Source organism: Myotis myotis, unplaced genomic scaffold (genome assembly GCF_014108235.1).
Source record: "Myotis myotis isolate mMyoMyo1 unplaced genomic scaffold, mMyoMyo1.p scaffold_m19_p_8, whole genome shotgun sequence".
In the NCBI taxonomy this organism is placed as follows: Eukaryota; Metazoa; Chordata; class Mammalia; order Chiroptera; family Vespertilionidae; genus Myotis; species Myotis myotis.
Window position 1 is genome coordinate 47,956,793 of NW_023416390.1, and position 26,197 is coordinate 47,982,989.

A 26,197-nucleotide genomic window follows, 5' to 3' on the forward strand; every position below is an offset into this window, starting at 1 on the left:
CCGCAAGCACGATCTTCGTAATTTGTAGGCACGTATCAGTGATATTGGATGAAGAATGTGGCCCTTCCTTGGACCTGCCTTACACTTTCCTGCTTCTGTGCCAGTTCCAGTTTGTTCCTCTGCCAGGCATATCTTCCCTTCAGACCCGCATGCTGCAGCGTAAGTGCAGCTTCCTCCACAGGCCTTTCTTGATCTCCATTGAATGTTATCTGAACCTCTCTTACAGCACTTCTCATCATACCATGAATTACAATTATTTATGTATGTATTTTATCTCTTCCTCTAGAATAGGACCATTGATGCTAAGAGTTATGCCTGCCTCCTCTTGTATTCTGTGTCTGGCACAGAGCCCTGAATGAGCTGGAACTCAAGAAATCTTTTGTTAATGGAAAGTTAAAAGAACTATATGAATTGTAGTAAAGCAACTCCATCATTTAAGGGAGGTGATAGGCACACTAATCTGGACTGGTGTTGTAAAGAGGATTTTGTTGGGTTTGAACGAGATGGACATTTGTTTCTCTCTTATAGAACCAGCAGTAGGCTACTTGGTATTTCCATGGTATCATCAGGGAACCAGGCACTTACCTTTCTACTCTGCTATTCTCTGCTGGTGGCTTCCATCCGTAACTTCACCTCATTGTCCAAAATAGCTTTTATAGCCATAACCATTTCTGCTCCAGGCTAGATAGTAGGAATGGAGGAGGAAAAAGAAGGGTGTGCCATCTCTCTTTCAAAAAGACTTCTTGAAAGTCTTACATAACACTACTGCTTGTATTTCATCTTATTGATGACCACACTTAACTGAAGTCTGGGAAATGTAGCCTTTTATAAACACACTAGAGGCCCGGTGCACAAAATTTGTGCATGGAGGTGTGTGTGGGGGGTGTCCCTCAGCCTGGCCTGCAATCTGGGAACCCTCGGGTAGGGTCCTTAGGCCTGGCCGGCGATCAGGGTCCATCGGCGCTTTCCTCCCCCTGGCTGCCAGCAGCTGGCCCCGCCCCTGCCGCTGCCACTGCTTGCCATCTGTGTGGCGTTGCCCCTCCCCTCCTCTGCCACCCGTCGCCTCCCTCTGCAGGTGACAGGCATGGGATGTGATTGCTTGGCTGGCCTGAGTCTCCCTCTGAGGGGCGATTGCTGGCCAGCCCCGCGCACTTACCACAACATTATTGGCTGGTGGCCTGGGCCTCCCTCTGTGGGGTGATTGATTGTGGGGCTCCCAGATTGCAGAAGGAGGCCCTGCCCACCCAGCCAGGGCTCCATGTTCTATTTATTGCTGCACAGAGGGTGGCCTGGGCCTCCCTCTGAGGGGCGATTGTGGGGCGATGATGGGGCCCCCAACCAATCGCATCGCACCTGCCTTGGCTGGCCTGGCACCAGTGTGTGTCATAGAGTGGACATCCTGAAGGTCATCCAGATGGTTGGTCTGCTGTTCAGTCATTCGGTGGATTTACATATTATACTTTTATTATTATAGATTGTTCACCTGAATAAAATTGGGATTCTGTTTCTGAAGAGGAAGGGGGAATGAAAATTGAGGTAGGCTGCTGTGGTCTTGACCAGGTGACACTGGGCATTTGTTCAGCTTTGCGGACAACTTTTTTTGGGAGAGACATAGACATTTTGAAATGAATTTGGAAGAGAGAAACAAGGATGATGAGAGAACTGGAAATCATGTTATGGGAGGAATGATGGAAAGACTGGGGATTTTTGTTTGGAGGAGAATCAGGGGAACAGTGGCTAGCTCTCTCTTCAAATATTCAAGGACCATCCTATGAAAGAAAGATAAAACCTATTTTTTTTTTTTTTTAATATATTTTATTGATTTTTCACAGAGAGGAAGGGAGAGAGATAGAGAGTTAGAAACATCGATGAGAGAGAAACATCGATCAGCTGCCTCCTGCACATCCCCCACCGGTGATGTGCCTGCAACCCAGGTACATGCCCTTGACCGGAATCGAACCCAGGACCTCTCAGTCCGCAGGCTGACGCTCTATCCACTGAGCCAAACCGGTTTCGGCAAAACCTATTTTTAATGATTCTAAGGATAGGAAGGAAATTGTAGGCACATAGCATGCACCAAAAGAATGTTGGAATTAGACTTAAATTCTCTTTTAACTTTATAGTAAAGACCTTTTATAGTAGAGATGTTTACCATATATATGCATCTGCGAGTCTTTGATTTTGAGTTTATAAGTACTGCTGGTTCTCTGGTTCTTCATATCAGAACTAGAGGCCTGTTGCACGAAATTCATGCACAGGTGGGGGTGGTGGTGGTGGTGGTGGTGGTTCCCTCAGCCCAGCCTGCACCCTCTCCAACAGGGACCCCTCGGGGGATGTCCGACTGCTGGTCCACAGGGATTGGGCTGAAACTGGCAGTCGGACATCCCTCTCGCAATCCGGGACCGTTGGCTTCTAGCTGCTCACCTGCCTGCCGGCCTGATCACCCCTAACTGCCTCTGCCAGCCGGCCTGATTGTCCCTAACTGCCCTCCCTTGCCGACCTGATCGCCCCTAACCGCCTTTGCCTCGGCCCCCGCTACCGTGGCTTTGTCGGGAAGGAGGACTGGATGACCAGAAGATGGCCGGTCTATCCCGTCTAATTAGCATATTACCCCTTTATTAGTATAGATTCCCTTTTGTTGATAGTTGCTGTAGTGGTAATACTGTTAGCAGATTATTTTTTGAAAAGCGCAGGACTTTTCCTTTCGTGAGAGGTGGTCTCTGTTTCCTTCATGCTTAGTCTTTTTCAAAAGGTCAAGTTAAAACAATTTCCACACTTACGGGGAACTGAGGAGAAGTCTTAGATTGTAGATACTAATATCAGGGTTTAGTAATTCCATATTGTCTAACTCAGAATCCAATAAATATTGCCACTGTCAACTCCTTTGGACTAAGATATCTGTGTTTAGGCAACTGGTTAATTTTATTTAGTTAAATATGAAGTCATTTTTTAAAAAAGATCTTTATTTTATTTATTTGTTTTTGCTAATCCTCACTCGAGGATATTTTTTCCATTGATTTTTTAGAGAGAGTGGAAGGGCGGGGGAAAGACAGAGTAAGAGAGACACATCAATTGGTTTCCTCCTATATGCACCCCAACCAGGGACAGTGATAGAGGCTGCAACCACCGAGGTGTATGCCCTTGACTAGAATTGAATCCAGGACACTTCAGTCCATGGGCTGACACTATCCTCTGAGCCAAACTGATTAGGGCTATTACCAAGCATTTTAAACACTCCTGAAATGTAAGTGTTGGATACATCTTAAAGATATTATAAAACAGAGAAATAAACTAGCAAAAAGTTAATTTATTTCACCAAGTAGTGATGTATTTTTGAAAGTGCATGAAAACTTGCCTATCTTTATGAATTAAGTTCTATTTTTTTTTTAGCTCACTTTTATTTTGAACATAGATATTTTTGTCTCTTGTGAACCTGGGATATAAGAAATATTTACTAAGGAGAGAGTATAATTTAAAATAAAAGTATAATGTAGTAATAAGATAATGTAAAATTTAAGTATTGAATCAACTTTATTTTGGCAGGGGAGAGGATCAGCTATCATTCTAATTATGTTAATTTAGAAAGATTCTCAAACTGGGTTGCAGATTATGAATATAGAAGTCTTAGAGTATAAGCAAATACAGGGTTGGGCAAAAGTAGGTTTATAGTTGTTCGTATAGAAAAAGACATGCAGTACGGAATATATAGTCAATAATATTGTAATAGCTATGTATGGTGCCGGCTAGGTACCTGAAATAGTGGGAGGAACACTTGGTAAAGTATATGATTATCTAACTGCTATGCTGTACATCTGAAACTACTACAAAATAATGTTGAATGCAAGCTGTAATTGAAAAATAAAATTAAAAAAGATAAAAAATAATGCAAAATACATTTAGGTTATGGTTATTACAAGAGCTTTATTAATTCAAAAGAATGTCACAGTGCAACTGTGAACCTATTTTTGCCCTGTATATATGAAACAGAAAAAAAAAACACTAAAAATTTCAAAGGGAGACAATATGTAGAGTTTAAAGTATCAGAAAACACTTGGCCAACTATAGTAACAATAGCTCTCATTGGTTGAACACTTACTCATGTACCAAGCCCATAGTCCTTATTCTATGTTCATATTAATTTTATGAGTAGGAGCCCTTATTATTTCCATATTTAGATGGGGAAACTGAGGCATGAAAATGAAACATGCCTGCCATAGTATTAGTAAGAGGTGGAGCTAGGGTTTGAACCCAGGCTGCATGACTCTAGGGGCTTACCTCTGGAAAGTTGCTTGGCTTCTAAGCAGTCTTCGCTTTCCCCTTCCTTACCTCTCCACCCCAATTTTAGAGTAGCGTATCAAGCATACAGCCACCTGGTTATTCAGACTTCATTTCTTAACCTTCTGTGGAAAACTGTTGGCTTTAAGATATGCTGGGCTGAATGGAAGGAGGGAAATACAGATCCTTCGATTTGATATGCTTTCCTAAAGTGCACCATGTACACACACACACACACACACACACACACACACACACACACACACTGGGTAGAATTGGAGAATCTTGTGTTTCCAGTGGAAGGAGTTCTTGGCTATAAACAGTAGAGTAAGGGGTTTCAGTTTACAAAAGAACCCAAACTACAGTGTTTCAATAAGTCATGTTCATTTGTTACTTGTTTTTCTAGGCCTTTGAAATCATTGCTTTCGCAATATTGCTGCAGGGCCTTTTTCTTCAGCATAGATTTATCTAAGACAAATTACATTGATCCAGAGATGTCTCCAAGTTCTCCTGGAAAGCCCTTAACTGGTCTGTGCTTGTACGGAAAAATGCTGCTGAAGAGTTTCTGGTATCAGCAAAGATGCCTAGTACAGGCCCCACCACCTATGTGGTACGGTATCAGGAGCTCTGATAAGAAGCAGTATCCACCTAAAATCTGCCCCATCAAATTGGCGAGGAAGGTATTTGGGCACTAGAGAGTGCCTAAAATGCCACAGTGAGAAGATTCATTCTTTTGAGGGCTTCCTATTTTCTGCTGAAAGTGCAACTATCCATGGAAGGGCTTTAAAAATCCCTTAAACGTTGCTGTAAGTTCACTGGGAGCAGATTTTGAAGGTCATTCATTGTCAATGCAGGCCAGGTAGAAAGCCACGAAAACTCCAGCCACAATATAGGAATCCAAGGGAGAGGGAAGGAAAGGATTTTTAGACAAGGGTGGGGAAATGAAGCAGAGGTAGGGCCATTGAAGTAGATAAGACTCTAATCGCCTCATTCCTGGGCTATCAGAAGAGCCTTTTAAGTTTAAGTTGCTTTCCCCTCTTTGTAACTTTACCCACAAAATGTAGTGAAGTGTTGAGTGGTCTTAATAAACAGTGAACATAACCTTTCTTGGAAAACTGGATTCACTTAGTTTCTGGCAGGAAATGGGATGGTGGTATTTGGTTGCTTGAGAGTCACATTGCTCTGGGCTGGTAGTGTCCTAGCAGTTGTTATTCTACCTCCTTAAGAGCACTCAGATAAGACTTCAACATATGTTTGTTGGGTTGAATTGAGTTTGGAGCCTCTGCTCTGTGAGGTGGAGACTTGTTAGGAGGGTTGTATGGTCTCTCTGTTTCTTACCAGGAAGCCTAGGGCTGGGATTATAGCAATGGGATATTTTATTCTTCCTTTTGGAATGGTTGGATGTCTAGGTTTACAGAAATCCATTCTCATTCAATCAGAAAGAAGGTAACAACTTAAAATGATCAAGTTTTCCTATGGATGTGTTATAAAGGCATTATCACAAATAATTCTAGTTAAAGAATGTTTGTAGCATTTTTCTATCCATAAGAGAAAGTTTAGAGAACTAGGTTAACGAATATCTTATCACTTTTGGGAGGAATTTGAAATTTCATTCTTTGGAACCTAGGACCTACAGAGTTTCTGAACTTTCTAAATGGAAAACTTATAAAGCTTAGTTTCAGTTGACTAAAATCCTGATTTTCTTCATGTCCCCAGTTCTCTGCCATATGTTGAGGCATGAGCTGAGGTCAATAGGAATCCTTTTATAACTATAAAAAGGTAACTATGTCCAAGTTTAATGTGCAGTGTAAGGATTTAAGGTCTGCTCTGGGAAAACCTGTATATTTATCTTCAATTATTTTTTGGTGTTGAAATTATACACTTAAAATATCCCACATAAAAACTCCAGAGGATCATCTGAGATTGAATGATTTAAAATAGACAAAAATGTAAAAATGCTCATTGTAGAAAAATAGAAAAATGCATGAAGAAGATGAAAAAAAAACCAACGGCAGACTTGGTTTTGGCTCTAGCTTGACCTCTGTTTCTTGGAATAAATCTTGATGTCTAGTCTTGCTGTTGACTCCAGACTGGGCCAGTGGATACTTGTTCATGGCCAGGAGGCAACACAACCACCATACATTCTTGTTCTCAATTCTGAGCCTCCTAGGAGCAAAGTGGCTCCTAAAAGCAAGGTTTTGGAAAGGGGGACTAAACAGGTCTTATTTGGCGAAGGTATTGATCCTTGAGTATTTTATTTCCTAGAATGTTAGAATTGGATGAGGGGTGGGAATGCCCAGGAGGGAACCGCTCTTTATGGAGGGCTTGCTGAATTCAGTCATTGTGCTAAATCCTCACCAGAACCTGATTTTGCAGGTCAGAAATTTTGCAGGTAAGGAAATTGCATATCAGTTTAAATCCAAATTCACCAAGCTGAGTCAGCTAAGCAACACATATTTGTTGAATGAAGATTCAATGGGAATGAGAGGAACAGTTTCTGCCCTCATGGAATTTAGAGTTTAGTTTGATTTGGGGACGGTCAATGCTATTGCAAGGTTTGAAACTGACGTGCCTCTTGGCTCTTAATCTGGTATTTTCTCCATTAGTATTTTATTATTTATTACTAGAGGCCCGATGCACAAAATTCGTGCAAGGGGCTCAGCCCCCGCCACCGGGGTGGCTGCCTCTGCCTCAGCCCTTGCAGCCCCATCTTCATCCGGAAGGTCGTCTGGAAGGATGTCTGGTCTAATTAGCATATTACATTTTTATTATATAGGATTATTTTTTGTTTTAAAAATCTTTATTGTTGAAAGTATTATATGACCCCTTTTCCCTCTTTGACCTCTTCTAGTGGGCCCCCATCTCCCAACTCTTCCATTACTATTTCATTTTAGCTCTTATAAAAAAGTCTGAATTTATTACTAAATCTAATTAATTATTATAATACCCAAGGTCCCACTCATTTATTCATTGTCTAATTCAGGACTGTCACCAAATTTCCAGAATTGAGACAGCCACTGAAAACTCTATTTTTGGCCAAATTCTTAATGTGATTGCCTTTTAAAAAAGTGTAACATAGGTAAAATTTCAGGAAGCAATGGTTTTAATTATTTGTGTCAGTTATTAGAGATTTTATTGTATGTACTTCCTAGTACAGTTTAGTACTGAAACCATTACTTTTTCCCATAAAATCCTAAGATTCTATTTTAATAGATGGTTTAAAAATTTTTACTGTCACTACTTAAAATACAGATTAAACAATATCTTAGGAAATATACTCTACCCTTTTTCTTCTTGCTTCTGGCAATCCATTGCTAATGAATTCATAATTCTATTTAACCTGCCATTGATATTGGGACATTATAAGTTCACCATATATAGTCAGAAGTTCAAACACCATTTCATTACACATAGATATCAGTTGATGACAATATAATGTTGTTGATTCTATGTCAACAAACTACTGAGTTGTTTCAAGTCATCACAATCACATTGTAACATGAAGTGATGACATTTATGGAGCCTGGAAGTGATTTGGAGACCTATAAATGCCGTTTGAGCCCAGGCAGAACAAACCAGGGCAGAGGACACCTGGTGTGACAGATAACCTGCTGGCTTGGCATGTTCTGAAGTTCTCTTTGGCTCAGTCTGTTAAAATCAATATAAGAGGAGACACAAGAAATCCAGTGTCATTCTACCTTGAAAATCTTTGAAAATATAATAGGTCCTATTTTATAGATTCCCAAGTTAACAAAATCAGCTTTACCTTTGACTCTGTATAGGGAAACTAAAATCATGATCATGTTGTTAGCAAATTGCTTATAGTAAAAATTACAAATTTTGATTTGTCGAATCAGATGTTCTCGTGTAGCCTTTATTTATTTTTTTGTGGGGGGCAGTACTGTCCACGTCAGAGTAATGCTGGATATAAATGTAATATTTGCATAATATGGGGGAGCGGGAAAGCGGTCTCATTCTGCATTGAATTAGCAGAGAATGACCTGAACTTATAAATAGGCTCCCGAGGATTTGGGACTGACTTCTTAGAGTCTTCGTGCAGGTCAGCATGGAAAATGACTATTGAATTGTTGAACTGTTTTTAGACTTTAGACAGCAGGGTCCCTTATAAAAGTCCACAAATCATCAAGATCTCAAGACTTTATCTTTTGGAACTCATCTTGGCTTCACCCATATATCTTAATACATCATATATTGTTCATTTATTGAGGGTCATCTGGGTACTAGGAGGTACTGTGCTAGGCACTGGGATTACAGAAGTATTTATTCCTGCCTTAGGAGCTTAAGGTTTAGAATAATGTTCTGTTCATGGTAGAATCATAATAAATTACTGACACCTACTATCACTCTTCTTTTGGTTATTTAATTGTATCTGCTTCTTCTGTTCTCTATATCATGTCATTGTCAAAGAATAGAGTTTCTGCTTATAAAATCCTTTCTGAGATATAACTTGTCTCTAGAGGAAAAAAAAAAAATACAAAATCACTTTGTAAAACACCAGCAAACCAGCTCTTTAAAAAAGTAATGACAATACATTTTTTATTAAAAATGTTGACTTTAGTTTACCAAATGGTTAATTATCAGTACTTATTATCCAAGAACAGGCTTTTAAACTAAATAACTAAATAACATGGAGTAAGAGAAGAGGAATATAGTGGGGTTTTGCACAATTCGGTCAAGAATTACGAATGATTTAGCCTATGACTAGAGAATTACCAAATCCACCAGTTGGGAGTCAGTTTCTTCTCCTTTTGCTGCTTTTGTTGTAATTTCCAGGATCAAGCCATTGTTTATTTGATAATCTGATGTTAATCTGCTTGCTAAGCTGACCAAAAAAGATTCTTGAAGCTTTAACACATAATTTGATTTATGGTTCAACACTTGGGTCTAATTAATCAGAAAAACCTCAGTTTGATGCTGTCTATAAATGCTGTGTTTGGGTTAATAGTGGGTCTGTCACACCATTTATAAACCTTAAGCAGGACAGCTGCCTGCATGGAGATGCATATAGTTGCTTATTTCTCACAAATGTCTCTTTCTTTTTTGAGTGTTTGATTTCATTGAACCATTTTCCAATATTTATATTGCTAATTAAGAAGCCATATAGGAATACTTTTGGCAATTTGGGCTAGAAATAAGCTCTTTAAATGGGGGTGATTTATAGTTTCTGTATAAGTGTGTTAAATCATTAAGTGCTGAAGGGCATTTTACTCTTTTCTTAAGTAGTCTGATTCATTGGGTCCTTATTTACTGAGCAGGCGGACTCTCTTAAATTTTCTTCTGTTTGGATAGTGTTCTTTTCAACATCCTACATAAGTGTAGCTCTTTGGCCATTAAAGAAGTAAATAACCAATTAGACCCTTGGGGGGAGTGGGGACTAAGGCCTTATTTTTCTTCCATGCGGAGGAGGAGTTCATCTATAGTAACCTCAGCAGACTTAGCTGATAGAGAAAGCACTGCGTGAATTATTGGGGGAAGTAGCAATGAAGACTAATACATTTCAGTGTTTGGGTATTTGCTGGCAGGAAGTTTTCATTGCTGAACATTTTTGGTAAAAACTTGGACTTTTTTTGGAATGTTTTAGGCACTTACATGAATATATATATAGTGAGTGTATGTGGTAGGGATGGGGAGAGGACATTTGAAGAAATTATTTTCTGTTCTGGTAATTACACGCATAGATGCAGAAAGGTTGCACCATAAAGTAGGTGTATTTAGGACTTTATTTTTTATAGTAGCAATCCTTTATATTAATGAAGAACTGCTTGAGGATTTTAGATTTGTTTTTTTTCCTGGTGTGACTCCCCTCTCAACTCTGCCTCCTCCCCCCCCCCCCCCCCCCCCCCCCAGCCTTCCCAGTGGGGAAGCCTGTGGACGGACTGTGGAGCATTCCAGGGTGAAACAGGCCTCCTTGGAACTTAGATTCTTTATCACACTCCCAGGGGAGTGCATTTCAAGTTGCTGGTACTAGCAGCTGCAGCCTGATATTGCCCAATCCCAGGCCCTCTTATTGATGGGTGGGAGGGAGTGGGATTGCTGTTTAAAAATTTTTATTATCTTTAGAAGGGAAGAATTTATTATAGGGGTTTTCTTAGATGATCTCTTTCATATGGGTTAAGAGGTTTTGAGCTCTGAATGTCCAAGCTGCTTAGAGGTTCTAAGTTGTTTTCAAATAGGGGTGGTACTGCCACTCTCTAGGGGTGTTTGGACATGTATAGGGTTGTTACAGTGACTAGGGGATGGGCACTACTGGAATTCCACATGTGGGGGCCAGGGACACTATATATCTTGCTTTGCCCAGGGCAATTGAATAAATAATTGCTTCACCCTATATGCCCAGCATCCTCTCAAGAACTCCCGAGAAGTGAAGTTTTATAGATAATGCTCTGCAGAGTTGATTGACACTGGTTGTAGGGGTAGGAGTCACTCAATGAAAAATAAATGGATATAAGAGACTTCGGGGAAGAGGAGAAAGGCAGGTAGCTAATGTTGAGATGAAAATGGAGAAGAGTAGCTCAATTAGAAAAGGTGGAAACTTAATTTCCCACTTCTCAGAATTGAGGGGCTACTTTGATAGTGCATCGCATTATTCTGCTGGCTTTTGACCATGGAAAAGACACTTTAAAATTAAGCAATTATTTAAGCCATTTTTGAGATCAACTGACTATTTTGAGGGTTGACTGAATTATGTAGGCTGGATGCTCAGTCACATTCAGCTTGGAGAGGACGGCGGGGAAAGGACAATAGAGCACTTTTGGTAGCATCTGTGGGCCATGTTGGCCATTTGCCATGCAACTAGAGGCCTGGGACAACTAGAGGGGCTGCAAGGTGAAGCCCATCTCTGCTAGTAGCCTGTTAGTGAGCTGCCTACCAGCCTGCTCACTGAGCTCATGCTCTGGGCAAGGTTCTGGGGAATGAAGTGGAGCCCCAAATCCTTCTCATGGCCAAAGTCTGCATCCTAGTCCAGGCTTGCATCTGCCCAGAGCGGACCTTTAGTTTTAACACAGTTACTTGCACTAGTGATTTCTAAGGCTTCTTACTCTTAATCCATTTGATCATGTCGTTCTTTTAAAAAAATATATATTTTTTATTGATTTCGAAGAGGAAGAGAGAGAGAGAAATATCAGTGATGAAAAAGAGAATCATTGTTTGGCTGCCTCCTGCCTGCCCCCTAATGGGCATGTCCTCTTGACCAGAATCGAACACGGGATCCTTCAGTCTGCAGGCCAATGCTCTGTCCACTGAACCAAACTGGCTAGGGCTGATTTTACTATTCCTTTGCTTGGTATTCAAGACCCGCTCTTTTCCATCTCCCCAGCCTCGTTGTCCACCACTCTACAAGAGGTTCTCTGTGCTTTGTGCATGGAGGCCTGGTCATTAGGTCTTCACCCATGTTAGGCTTCTCTCAAGTTGTTTGAGCCCTACACACTGCCTGGTCCCTCCTGTGCATCCCCAACACCCCAGTGCAGTGCCGCTTTCCTTCATGAACTCTCCTCTGATCACTCTAGCCTGTGATGTTAATTTTTTTCTCCCCAAGACCAGTTAGTTCTTAATTGTCTCTGCTGCTTATGTGGAACCAAAGCATCTGCTGTCATTTGGCATAGCTTTGGAGTCAGACTGCCTACATGTGAATTCCCGATCCACTGTCTACTAGCTGTGAGATTTAAACAAACCTCAGTTTCCTCATCTATGAGATGGGGCTATCAATATTATCTCACAGGGTTGTTGTGAAGACAAGTGAGATAATATATAGAAAGCACTTAAATACTTCTGGCACATAGTAAGTTCTAGGTGATTGAAAGGTGTCATTTGTTTTGTGGGAAGTTGGATGAAAAAGAGCGTAGACTCTGGAATCACACAGGTCCTGTTCTGAATTAGACTCTGACATTTTCTACCTCTGTGACCCTGGGGGAAACTTATTAATGTCCCTGAGATTCAATTTTCCCTTCTATTAAATAAGTACAAATCCCACTTCATAATATGTCTAAGAGTGTCTAATGGATGTGTATAAAGCCTGACACAGCAAGTGCTCAATTAGTAGCAGTTATTGTTGTTGCAAAGTTACTTAATTTATAATGTATAAATAAATTTATAAACTCTATGAAATAAAGGACCATATCTTAGCTTTCTTTATTTCTTCCACAAACCCTACAACAATGTTTTGCACTTAGTAGATATGACTTTTTTGGGGCTTTATTGAATCTGAATCATTCTTTTGTTCTTTTTTATTTTTATTGCACTTAAATGATGTGTGTACATGATCACTCATCAATTGTCTTGTAGGTTTTGCTTCCAAGTCTTTGATTTCTTGAAATGTCCTCTTAATATTGTTTTGCTCTATCAAAATATCAGGTCTCTGAAACAATAATTTGGAAAGAGCAGTCAATTCAGTGGTTTGCAAACTGGGTGAAAACACACACACACACACACACACACACACACACACACACACACACACGAATTCTAGCTACCTATTTAGTGGTCTGTTATAAAACCAGGCAGCAAAAATACTGCACAGAAAGAGAGGCTAGGTTGGTTTGCTGAGCATGTCTTGTTTCAGTTCCAGCAATTGAGTCCTTGACGGTTCCACCAGTTGACATTAGGCAGAGCAAGGTCTTCCACACAATTTGTTACCCTTGGCTGTCATGGCTGAAGTGTAAAGTTTTGGAAATAAGCAAGCAACTAAATGTTCAAAAGAGGACTGGCCTTGCTGGTGTGCATAAGGTGTGAGAATTATAGTGAACCATCACCCAACTTATAAACATCAGAAATATGTCTATCAATATCAAGGGAATACAAATAAAGTACAGAAAAAGTGAAGTAAAATTATGGATGACTTAAGGAATTGCCTCTTAAATTTATTTGTCTCTTTGAGTTCCATGAAGTGGTACTATTAAAATGTCATGTAGTATTTTTTTTTTCATGTATTTTTGTTGATTTCAGAGAGGAAGGGAGAGGGAGAAAGAGATAGAAACATTAATGATGAGAGAGAATCATTGGTCGGCTGCCTCCTGCATGCCCCACAATGGGGATTGAGCCCGCAACCTGGGCATGTGCCCTGACCAAGAATTGAACCGTGACTTCCTGCTTCATAGGTCGACACTCAACCACTGAGCCATGCCAGCCCAGCTCATGTAGTTATTAAAAAGAGTACCAAGTGTCTGGAAGGACCAGCACATATTAAAAGGATCTATCAGGAAAATAGGATTCGCCATAGAAATGACCTTACTCTGTTAACTTCGGTAATGTTCTCTTGACTGACTTGCCATTCTCTCTTAAGAGAATTCATGAGCCAGAAGAGAAACTTACAAGGAAAGGGTAAAATAATGAGATGGTTATTAATGTGACTCAATATTTTTCTCTTTTTGTAAACTTCTGAATATTCCTCTTATTTTAAATTATTCCAGATTTCATTTTTGGTATAGTTTTAAAATAGTAAATTCCAATTTGAAGTCTCATTATTTGCCTCCTTGGTGGTTTTATATATCTCTGATATATAATCATCCCAAGAGATTGAATTTTATAAAGAGGAATCTTTATTACCTGATGAATATGTATTAATTATTTCCTGTGTGCCCAGAGCTAGAGGCTGTATAATATACAGAAGTGGTGTTTTCAATCCAGTGTTCTACCCCATCCTGGAAAAACACACAACTTATTCTCTCCTCTAGGCACTACCTGTTACTCTAATATCTTATCTTAGCACATTCTTAGTTCAACACTTAGACCAGAAAGCTTGTGATATGCCTATTTATAAAGAACGAATTACTTTTTAAAAAATAAATCTTTATTGTTCAGATTATTACAGTTGTTCCTCTTTTTTCCCCCCATAGCTCCCCTCCACCCAGTTCCCACCCCACCCTCTGCCCTTACCCTCCCTCCCCCCACTGTCCTCATCAATAGGTGTACGATTTTTGTCCAGTCTCTTCCCACACCCCTCCCCGCCTGAGAATTGTCAGTCCACTCCCTTTCTATGCCCCTGATTCTATTATATTCACCAGTTTACTTTGATCATCAGATTTTTTATTCACTTGATTTTTAGATTCACTTGTTGATAGATATGTATTTGTTGTTCATAATTTTTATCTTTACCTTTTCTTCTTCTTCCTCTTCTTAAAGAATACCTTTTAGCATTTCATATAATACTGGTTTGGTGGTGATGAACTCCTTTAGCCTTTTCTTATCAGTGAAGCTCTTTATCTGACCTTCAATTCTGAATGATAGCTTTGCTGGATAAAGTAATCTTGGTTGTAGGTTCTTGGTATTCATCACTTTGAATATTTCTTTCCACTCCCTTCTGGCCTGCATAGTTTCTGTTGAGAAATCAGCTGACAATCCTATGGGTACTCCCTTGTAGGTAACTGACTTTTTTTTCTCTTGCTGCTTTTAAGATTCTCTCTTTGTCTTTTGCCCTTGGCATTTTAATTATGATGTGTCTTGGTGTGGTCCTCTTTGGATTCCTTTTGTTTGGGGTTCTCTGTGCTTTCTGGACTTGTAAGTCTATTTCTTTCAGCAGGTAGGGGAAGTTTTCTGTCATTATTTCTTCAAATAGGTTTTCAATATCTTACTCTCTCTCTTCTTCTGGCACCCCTATAATTCGGATGTTGGTACGCTTGAAGTTGTCCCAGAGGCTCCTTACACTATTTTCATATTTTTGGATTCTTTTTTCTTTTTGCTTTTCCGATTGGGTATTTTTTGCTTCTTCGTATTTCAAATCTTTGACTTCATTCTTGGGATCCTCTTGTCTGCTGTTGGATCTCTGTATATTATTCTTTATTTCAGTCAGTGTATGCTTAATTTCTAGTTGGTCCTTTTACATATCCTCGAGGGTCTCACTAAATTTATCGGTGGTTTCTAGAAAATTCTTGAAAAACCTTAAAAGTGTGGTTTTGAACTCTATATCCAGTAGTTTGCTTTCCTCCATTTCTGTCATCTGTGTCCTGTTTCTTTGTCTCCGCATTTTGGCTGCTTCCCTGTGTTGATAGAGTGGCTTTGTGTGAGGTGTCCTATAGGGCCCAGTTGCTCAGCCTCCCCAATTATCTGAGGTGGACACTCTTGGTGCACCCCTTTGTGGGCTTTGTGCACAGTCTTGTTGTAGTTAAGCCTTGATTGTTGTTGGTATCACTGGGAGGAATTGACCTCCAGGCCAATTGTTCTGTGAGAATCAGCTGTGTCTACGGTGGGAGAACTTCTGTGCTGAAGACACCTTTATAGGGCAACACTTGCTTCAGTGGGGCTTTGATGCTCACTGAGTCTGCTCCCTGAGTGTGGCCCTTATGGATCTGAGGAGTTGTAGTCTGGATGGTCCCAATCTGCCCACTGGGTACAAGGGCTCTTGGATCTCTAAGGGGGTGCTAATTTAGCCTCTGCCTGAGGCTACCCAGCAGGAGTTATGGAGAAATCTGCAGATTCCTCTCCCTTGTTTGGGGTTTAGAGGTGCCCAGATGAGGCCCAGCTGTGAAGCAATGCAAGCTGCTGTGGGGCCTTGGGCCTTCTTTTGGATATTCTGGGTCTCTCTGAACCAGCTGCAGTTTGTTAGGTAATTTTAGATCTTCAAAGGGCCAGGCCTTTCATATGCAAAAGCCTCTGCTAGCAGCTTGGGTGGGGGTGGGGGGGTCTCAGGGAATCAGCAGGGTGGAGCAAACAGCTATAGCTGATCCTCAGCCCTGTCCTAGAAGGCCCCTGGGTCTCAGTGTCCCATCTCAGTGTCCTGCGGTAATAGCTGCAAGCACCTCTGAGAGAAAGCCGCCCTCGAGTTCCGCCCGCTGCCAGACAGTCCAGTTTCTCCCTGTAACTGGAGTTCAGAGCAGTCAGGAGCTTGAGACTCCCTCCTGATTGAAAAAGACACCTGCGTCCCCCGCTGCCAGCCCTTTCCGAGCATGCACCTCCGTACCTCCGCACTTTCCGCATCTCCTCTGAGCCTCAGTGTGCTTTTCTCTTTCCTTCTAGTTGTAGAATTTCCACTCAGCCAGCCTTCCTGTGGTTCTGGATGATGTCTGTTTTGTCTTTTAGTTGTAATTTTGAAGTGGTTGTGTGAGGCAGCAATTTCAGGTGTTTACCTATGCCACCATCTTGGTTTCTCTCAAGAACGAATTACTTTTGTTTTTTCTGCAGCTTGGGGGCTCTATGAGGTTGGGAAAATAAGTTTATCCTTATATCTAATATAATTCTTTTTGAAGAGATAACCCCCCCTCCCCGCTTTTTTAAATTTCCCTGAATTGCTTTTGATTGTTGCAAATTTTCCTAAGTTCAAGAATTTTTACGTGCAATGTTTGCTGCCAGGTAGGCTACTAGTCTCCAATTGAATTATATGAGCATATGCTATGGATTCCATACCAGCCCAATTAATGAATTCAATTAATGTTGATAGCAACTTTGGAAAATTGTCAAATTTTTATACTTATTCTTGAGTTTGGTAGATTTTGTGTGTGTGTGTGTGTGTGTGTGTGTGTGTGAAAGGAAACATAGAACAGTGGTCAATATAGCACTGATACTGGAACAGAACTGTCAGGTCCAAATCCTTGCTTTGTACATATTTTCTGTTTGATCTTGGGCAAGTTACTGAACTGCTCTATGCCTCAATTTCTTTATGTTCATAATAATGGTATCTAATATGGTTGTTATGAAGATGAAATGATAATGTTGGCGAAGTGCTTAGATCAGTGCATGCATTTAAGTACCACATGTGCATTTTTTTGGCCATCTTTGCACCATCTATTTTTATTCTTGGGAAAGGCTAGTACTGGGGAGATAGGGTGTCCATTTGGTTCTAAAGGTTCCTCATCAATAGCTGCCAGGTTCTCGCCGAAACCGGTTTGGCTCAGTGGATAGAGCGTCGGCCTGCGGACTGAAGGGTCCCAGGTTCGATTCCGGTCAAGGGCATGTACCTGGGTTGCGGGCACATCCCCAGTAGGAGATGTGCAGGAGGCAGCTGATCGATCATCGATGTTTCTGACTCTCTATCTCTCTCCCTTCCTCTCTGTAAAAAAATCAATAAAATATATTTAAAAAAAAAATAGCTGCCAGGTTCTTAATAAAAGTTTTTTTTTTCCTCCCAGCATGCATTATGATGTTTTCTTCCTTATATTTTATTATAGGAAAAATATTTAAGGCTATTGTTTGCAAAATTACCTTTTGGTTAAAACTGGTTTGGTTGAATATGGATGTTTAGAGACCATTTGTTGAAGAAAGTTTTAAGGTTTGCTCTACTTAGATTTTTTTCTCCCATAAACTTTGTTTGGTTCCAGTGTATGAAATTCACCCCCACTTCCATTGTTGTTTGCACTTCAAGTTATTGAACTTTAAAGCGTAGATAGTGTCTAATAACTTCTAGAGAGGTTGTAAATAAAGGCTACTTATTTAAAATAAAATACTCAGAAAATAGGGGCACCTGCAACTGTTTATCAGGCCAGATCTAGATCTATTCACCAGCAGTTTTTTTTAAAATATATATTTTTATTGATTTCAGAGAGGTGGGGAGAGAGAGAGAGAGAGGGAGAGAGAGAGAGAGAGAGAGAGAGAGAGAGAGAGAGAGAGAGAGAGAAACATCAATGATGAGAGAGGATCATTGACTGACTGCCTCTTGCACAGCCCCCTACTTAGAATTGAGCCTGCAAACTAGGCAAGTGCCCTGACTGGGAATCTCACTGTGGCCTCCTGGCTCATAGGTCAATGCTTAAACACTGAGCCATGTTGGCCAGGCCACCAACAGTTTTTAAAAAAATTTTATTGAATTTATTGGGGGGACATTGGTTAATAAAATTGTGTAGGTTTCAGGTATAAAATTCTATAATACATCATCTGTATATTGTATTGTATGTTCACCAAAGACACGTCTGCTTCCATCACCATTTACCCTCCCCCCACCTTTACCCTCTTCTACCTCCCCAACCTTTTTCCCCTCTGGTAATCATCATACTGTTGTTTGTTTCTCCAGCAGTTTGTTTTTTAAATAGTACATGTTATCTTTATAATAGAATGAATGACAGGCTTCTGACACGAGTGGAGCATATTGGTTGATTGCCAAGAGATTACCCAGCAATGATAGAATATTAATCATTTGGGAGTTATAACAGGCACGGAAGTTAATATTAAAAAAGTGAATTTGACAAATGATTTTTTCATTTGGATATTTTGATAAATTGAGTAAATTGGGTTTGATATATTGCTTTAGATAACTATTTGGGAGATCAAATGTAAAAGGCACTAATTTTAGAGTTAGTTAATTGCAAAACTTCCCCTGTTGGGTTACATTTTATGTGATTGATTTTGAATAACTGGCTTTGAGGTGCTTTAAAAATATGTTTTGGGTGTCTGTTTTGTGTGTGTGTGTGTGTGTGTGTGTGTGTGTGTGTTTAATTTTGTAGTTTATCAAAAAAAACAAACCACCAACAACAACAAAAACCAGACCTCAAAATCTGACTTGAGTTGCTTAAGAAATACTGTTCTACTGTTAAATAGCAGGATCAGGAGCTAAATCAATGTTTGCTGTTTTAAGCCATTAAATCCTTGGGATGATTTTTCACATAGCAAAAGCCATCTGATTACACTAGCATACTTAACATTTCTAAAAATAAACTTGAATTTGTTTGAGGAAAAAGAAGAAATATTTCTAAATATATGTATTTTCAAGACAGGCAATATATTGCTCTGAATTTTCTTCTGAATACTTAGTTTCTAAGTTTATGCTTTTCCTTTTCCCATACCAATATTAAGCTCTTTGTAAGAGGACTGACCTTTAGATTGTTATAATTCTTCAACCTGAAGTTATTAGATACTAAGGGAGACAAATGTACTGAACTTTCAAATGTAATATGTTGGATTACTAACAATAGACCTAATTGATAAAAGTGATTTAATATATGTTGTGTTAATAGCTAAACCTCCAAAGCCCCTAATCTCCCATGGAAATATTGCTTTGTAGAATAAAATCCAGTGAGAAGTTCTGGGATTCCAGAGTGAATTTGTACATTCCTTAGGGGCATTTTTGCAAGGGAGGTTGTTGTGCTTTAAAGGTAGTTGATAAGAGACCTGCACCACCAACCCCAGACCTGCACCACCAACCACCATCGTGCATTAGTCTATAGAAGGTATTTGGGTGTACGTATTCCTGTACCACTCGGTACCACCATTTAGCCAAGGGAAGTTTCTGACCATTTGCAGCATACATTATAAATCAGGATGTCACTAACAGACAATCAGATTTGAACATTCCATGAACAAAGTAGCCTATATCCCCTAGGAATAGATCACTTAACTATGTTTATGTCATGCTGTTGATATGCCTGCATTTGCACAAGTCAGGATAGCACATTGTTTATTTATTTTAGGAGTAGGCAATTGATCTGTATATTTACCTGATTTGGGGTTAATGAGCCCAAAATTGAAATGGGTAATTTAGCATGATTGCTTAAGTACATGGGGGAAAATACAATTATTCTTCCAAATCCCAAATTACTTCTCTCTCACCTTGGGTTTGTGAAAAATAATTTTGAGTCTTCTCCAAGTTGGGCTTGTGTTGGCTGCACTCTAAAAAATTTTCTACTTGGCACATCATGCATGAGGAGATTACTGGTCAGATATGTGGGGAAGCTCAGAGGATTTCCAACTGCCAAATTAGTCCCCTGGGGAGACCCAGAAAAAGCACAGGATATATTGGTTAAATGAAATGAACTTGTTTAAGTTACACTCTCTCTGGTATCAACACGGGATAATCACGGCCACTTGGAAATGTGGCAGCATTTGGTGCCAAGTTTGTGCACTCTGGTTGGCGGAAGAACTATTTTTATATGTTTTTTTTTAAAACTTTTTTTTGTAAAGGTGAGATTATAGACCTGGCATCTTATAAATTCCTAAAAAAACAAAAAGCTCTTGATCTGGATCTAAGAATGAGGGGACCATAAATTGCTCTAGATGATATAATAATAAGAAGGCACTTTAATAAAAATATAGGGTGGAGAACTGAAAAAAGCACAGTGAAGCAATGAAAAGTTACTCATAATGTTTGATGTTATCAATCAAAGATAACCACTGTCCACACTGGTCTTTTTTATGCCTCATGCCCACCTCCATATATGACTCTGTTATAGGCAAAATTTTGCATCTTTGTCTTTGTTACATTACATTACAAATATTTCTCCTAAACATTTAACAGTCCTTCATAATCATTTTAATGAATTCCTAAAATATCAGTATATAGATATTTTCCTATCATTGGACATTTATTTTCCTATCATTGGACATTTAGGAGGTTTTCAATTTTCTTCATTATAAATAATAAAGTGATACAAATCTCTAGTTCCTTAGAAAAAATACCTAGAAGTTAAAATACTAAGTTACAGGATAAGCACTTTAAAAAAGCAAGATACATGTTGTTGAATTGCTTTCCAGATATACTCTAGTCATCAGCCATGTATAAAAATGACCTTCCTGCAGACCCTAAGATCGAGGATATAATCATTATAAAAATGTTTTTCTAATTTTATAAGATAGCATATTCCTTTGATTACTAATTAGTGAATGATTTTTCATCATTATTAAAAAAATCTGTATTTCTTCTTTGAAATATCTGTGTGGCATAGTTTTTTTTTTTTTTTTTTAAATTGGTTTTCTGTTGTTTGTGGGATTGCAGAATGTAACATTGAGGATTTCGGCAGTGAGCATTTTCGCTGTGAAGATGGGCATTGCATTCCTGCTTCCTGGAGGTGTGACGGGACCAAAGACTGTTTGGATGACTCTGATGAAATTGGTTGCCGTAAGTGGGGCGTGGGTAGTCTAAGCTCTGTTTTGAGAAACCCAAATCCTTCATGGTGATTTCAGCTGTAACAAAAAGGTTGTGTCTTTAGTGATAGATACAGGACTTGGTGCAAGTCTGCTGAGATCTGTGCGGTTGAATAGAAAACTGATGGTATTAATAATTGTTTCACTCCCCTTTGAAGAAGGGGCTCAATTGACATCAGTTTCTATTTTCCTTTTTATCATGTGACCTTGATATGGAAACCAATTTGGAAGTGGTTTTCTGAAGCCAGTATGTGACTATTTCAGATTATTCACTCTGGAAATTTTGTGCACCAATAAGAACAAACAAAAAAACAATGCTACCTGAACTACGGTGATTTGTAACTCCAGGAGCCTGTTTAACTATAAAGGATGTAGTATAACGCATGTGAATTATCATAAAGAGATCACAGAAATGGCTAGTGTGATTTTATGTTTTAGAAAATTTATTTAAAAACATGATAATATCGTAAACCCCCAAATTAACAGGTGATAAAATCACTTACTAGTACACATATTTTTCTTTTAGTTCTCAGCAATATTCTGAGGTAAGTTTCATATTAGAAAACTGAGGCTGAGAGAAGTAAGTCATTTTTAAAGGTTCCCCAGTTGGTGCACCAATCCAACCCTTATATCCATTGCTTTCCCAGATTGCCACAGGCGATCAATCACATTCCTGCAATTTCATTCATTCTGATAGGTGCACAGACAAGGGTTATCATCCAAAAACCAGGAAAGCGGGTGAAAAAGTAATTTTGTTTTGAAATGTTGACCATACTATGGCACAACAGAAGAGTCAAACTTTGGGGTAATGTTTGGATGACAGTGCATTTGAAAATGGGAGGGAGAGTGGGAAGTGCGTCTCAAACTTTCATGCACAAATGGATTAAAGTACAGATTTGGATTCCATAAGATTGACGTGGGAGCAGAGATTCTGTATTTCTTACAAACCCCCAGGTTATGCTGATGCTGCTCGTCTGTGAACCATACTTTGAGCAAGAGAGTAGTTCTATCTGTAGAGACATGATCATGTACTATTTGTTTTGCCTCTTCTGGGCTTACTGAGTTCATTTTATGTTAAATCCAAAGAGCAATAAGAGTGTATTCCGAGATAAAGGAATACATGAACAGTTATACCAACAACTCTTCAGAGGTTATTATATTTTAGTGATGATAACAGTGATGATAGCAATACCAATGACAAAAGTGATAGCAACAAACATATGGTGCTTTCACATACATTATTTAACTTGGTTTTCAGTAACAACCCATGAGATAAAATAAGTATAGCTTCCATTTTAGCTGCATACATTGTGGCTCAGAGAACCTGCCAAAGATCCTAAAGCAAGTAAATTGTAAAAATAATAGTTATGTGACTCTGTGTCTTTTTATCCAAATTTCAAGAGTTTTCCAATTCATCATGATGCTTTACTATTATTATAGTTATTATAAAACATTTCAGATAATTTAATAATAATTCATGGCTAGCTTTTACTTAAATTAAAATTTTGTTTAATATTTTTTTTGTCATACCTTTGTTGTATGTATGTGTGTTTGGCTGTTCTATTCTCTGTATTTTCATATTGCTTTGGATCATCAGTTTGCTGTGATGCTATTGCTGAGATTGATAGTGAACTCTGACTGGAATTCACACACTCTGGTATAGGGTTGTTTACTATTTGCCATCAAATATATTGAGCAGGAGTTGATATATAGGCTTTTGAAATAAGCATTGCTTGTTGGTATAATAGGGTGGTTGTTTGACATAATGAGTCTTTTTCTGGTTTGTTTTAGCTCCCGCTACTTGCCAGCCAGGCTATTTCCAGTGTCAGAGTAAAGAGTTATGCATCCCTAACTCCTGGGTGTGTGACAATGAGCAGGACTGTGAGGATGGCTCAGATGAACATCAGCATTGCCGTAAGTGTTTATGGAGGAATCTTGTTTTGGTCCTTTGGACATCTAAAACCGAACCTGATACAAATACAAAACATAATGGGACGATCCTTTGTAAATGCTGAGTTGAGCCTTACACAACAATGCAGCCTATGCCAGTATTCTCGCTCAGATTGTTTGACAATGAAAGTGTGAATGTGCTGGAGAATTATAAATATACCCTGGCAATTTGGAAATGGCTAGATAGGTTCCTAGATTTTAATTTGGATTATGTTACACTCGAGAAAGAAACGAAGCATTTATTGGTATCGATGGGTGTGGTATTCATTTGTGTGGTTGGCATTTGGATGGTCCTTTTGATCCAGCAGCACACTCTGCTTTCAAACCTTCCACCTCCTCTGCCCCAGTATTGAACTCTCTTAATTTCAGTTGAGTGGAGCAAGAAGGTAGGTCTGTTGGAGGCATTATTGGTGGCTGTTCCAGTGACTGCTGCCAAAGCCACTGCGGGATGAGCTACCATGACAAAGAAAATAATAGCAGTTATTAGTAACTGCTGCATTTTTGGACATTGAAAGGGTTCAGGGCAGTGCTTGTGTAGTTCACTTGGGCACACCACAGAGTCCTGACCATTTGCTTCTGTGCCTGTTGCCTGAATGCTCATTTCCATATGCTCCTTCCTTTCTTTTGGCTTAGCAAACTGCTGCTTCTCCTAAAGACCCAGGTAAGGTGTTCCTCCTCAAGGAAGCTGTCCCTGTTCATATCCCATCCCAGAGTGATTCATTTGTAATTCTTTGTGTACCTATAACCCACTTTTATCACTGTTTCCCCCCAGAAAGCTATGGGCTCTTTGAGGGTAGGGATTGTGCCTTAATCATCTTGATGTTCCCATTGTTGGTGCACTTTTTGACATAATAGGCCCTCAGTAGATGTTTGTGTAATGACGACTAGGTGAATCCCAGCACTAGATTGGTTGATGAAACTACATAATTTTAATTCATCATTTCTCTACATTTGAATGAACTTTTAATTGCTTCCTTGTAAACCCTTTGAAATCTTAAGCACCAAATATAGAATGATTTGGGCTTCAGTTTAATTAAAAAGAAAGCCGAGATAATTAAAATAATATCGGCACTATGTTTTTTTAGAAAGAATATCTATTTTTATTTCTTTTTCTTTTTCTTCCCTTTATTTATTTATTTTTTAATTTTTTTATTGATTAAGTTATTACATATGTGTCCTTATCCCCATGTTATCCCCTATCCCCCTACTCATGCCCTCACGCCCCTGGTGTCTGTGTCCATTGGTTAGGCTTATATGCATGCATACAAGTCCTTTGGTTGATCTTCCCCCCTTACCCCCACCCTCCCCTACCTTCCCTCTGAGGTTTGACGGTCTGATCCAGGGGTGGGCAGACTTTTTGACTCGAGGGCCACAATGGGTTTTTAAACTGGACCGGAGGGCCGGAACAAAAGCATGGATGGAGTGTTTGTGTGAACTAATATAAATTCAAAGTAAACATCATTACCTAAAAGGGTACGGTCTTTTTTTTTTTTTTTTTTAGTTTTATTCATTTCAAATGGGCCGGATTTGGCCCGCGAGCTGTAGTTTGCCCACGGCTGGCTCTGATCGATGCTTCTCTGTCTCTGGATCTGTTTTTGTTCATCAGTTTATGTTGTTCATTATATTCCACAAATGAGTGAGATCATGTGGTATTTATCTTTCTCTGACGGGCTTATTTCACTTAGCATAATGGTCTCCAGTTCCATCCATGCTGTTGCAAATGGTAGCAACTCCTTCTTTTTTACCGCAGCATAGTATTCCATTGTGTAGATGTACCACAGTTTTTCAATCCACTCATCTACTGATGGGCACTTAGGCTGTTTCCAAATCTTAGCTATGGTGAGTTGTGCTATGAACATAGGGGTGCATATATCCTTTATAATTGGTGTTTCTAGTTTCTTGGGGATATATTCCTAGAAGTGGGATCACTGGGTCAAATGGGAGTTACATTTTTAGTTTTTTGAAGAATATCTATTTTTAATATATATTTATTGTTTTCAGAGAAAGGAAGGGAGAAGAGGAGAGAGCTAGAAACATTGACAAAGAGAGAGAATCATTGATTGGCTGCCTCCTGGGAATCAAGCCTATAACCCAGGCATGTGCCCTGAAGGGGAATCAAACCATGACTTCCTGCTTCATAGGTTGATGCTCAACCACTGAGTTGCACCAGCCGGGCTGCACTAGATTTCATTTTTTCATATTTTGTTTGATTACCCTTCACTGCCCTGGCTTGTGTGGCTCACTTGGTTGGGCATCATCAAGCTCACCCAAAGGTTACTGGTTTAATTCCCGGTCAAGGCACATGCCTGGGTTGTGGGCTCCATTCCCAGTAGGGGGCGTGCAGGAGGCACTGACTGATGTTCTGCTCTCACATTGATGTTTCTCTCTTCTCCCTTCCTCTCCCTCTAAAATAATCAATAAACTATTCTTAGAAGAAAAAGAAAAGACTACCCATCACTTGCTTTTTCAGGGGAAAAAAAAGCTCTTTAATTTTATGTGGAAATTGGCAATATATACTTAAATAAATTATATGGAAATTTAATAAATACTACCACTCAGAAAATATTAAGCTTTTAAATCTTATTCACTTGAAATTGTGGGCAGAATTCAGACATTTAAATGACTTCTAGAAAATTTGATCTATTATACTTTTATTAATAGAAGTAAAATTTAACCTACAGATATAAGGTACTGGGAGAAAATATGAAATCATACTGCCAAAGTGTCAGAAATAGGCTGACTGGAAAAATTTTGTTTGCTATTTGAGACTTACATGACATATTTGTAATGAAACTATTTTATTAAACAGAAAGAAGGAACAAGAGATGATTGATTAAGGATAGTAATTTTTGTTAAATTTTTTTACATAATATTTATCACATGGTAATCTTTATATGTTTGAATTTTTAAGTACTCACTCTAAAGCTGTCATTGTTGATTTATTTTTTAGAAAGCTTTTTTTGGGGTATGTATTGATGGCATATGCCTTAACAGATATATGATTTTATTGAAAACCAAATTTTGATGAACTTAAGTGTCTTTTCAATAATACAGAATAGGAAATTAAAAATTCTAGGGGACATTTTTTCTTCCATTTGATTATATTATTATTATTATTATTATTATTATTATTATTAGATCACATTATTCCCTGAATGCTTTTCTTTTTATGTGG

At 39.1% G+C, this 26,197-nt stretch overlaps 1 protein-coding gene across 1 annotated transcript in view; it reads left to right on the forward strand.

Moving 5' to 3' along the window:
• LRP2 (LDL receptor related protein 2) overlaps nt 1-26,197 on the forward strand; it is a 199,828-nt gene that overhangs the window by 18,093 nt on the left and 155,538 nt on the right. The window contains exons 2-3 of the mRNA XM_036320297.1: nt 20,924-21,046; nt 22,864-22,986. Of these exons, the coding sequence (XP_036176190.1) occupies nt 20,924-21,046; nt 22,864-22,986 (246 nt within the window). The remainder of the gene's footprint in view (nt 1-20,923; nt 21,047-22,863; nt 22,987-26,197) is intronic.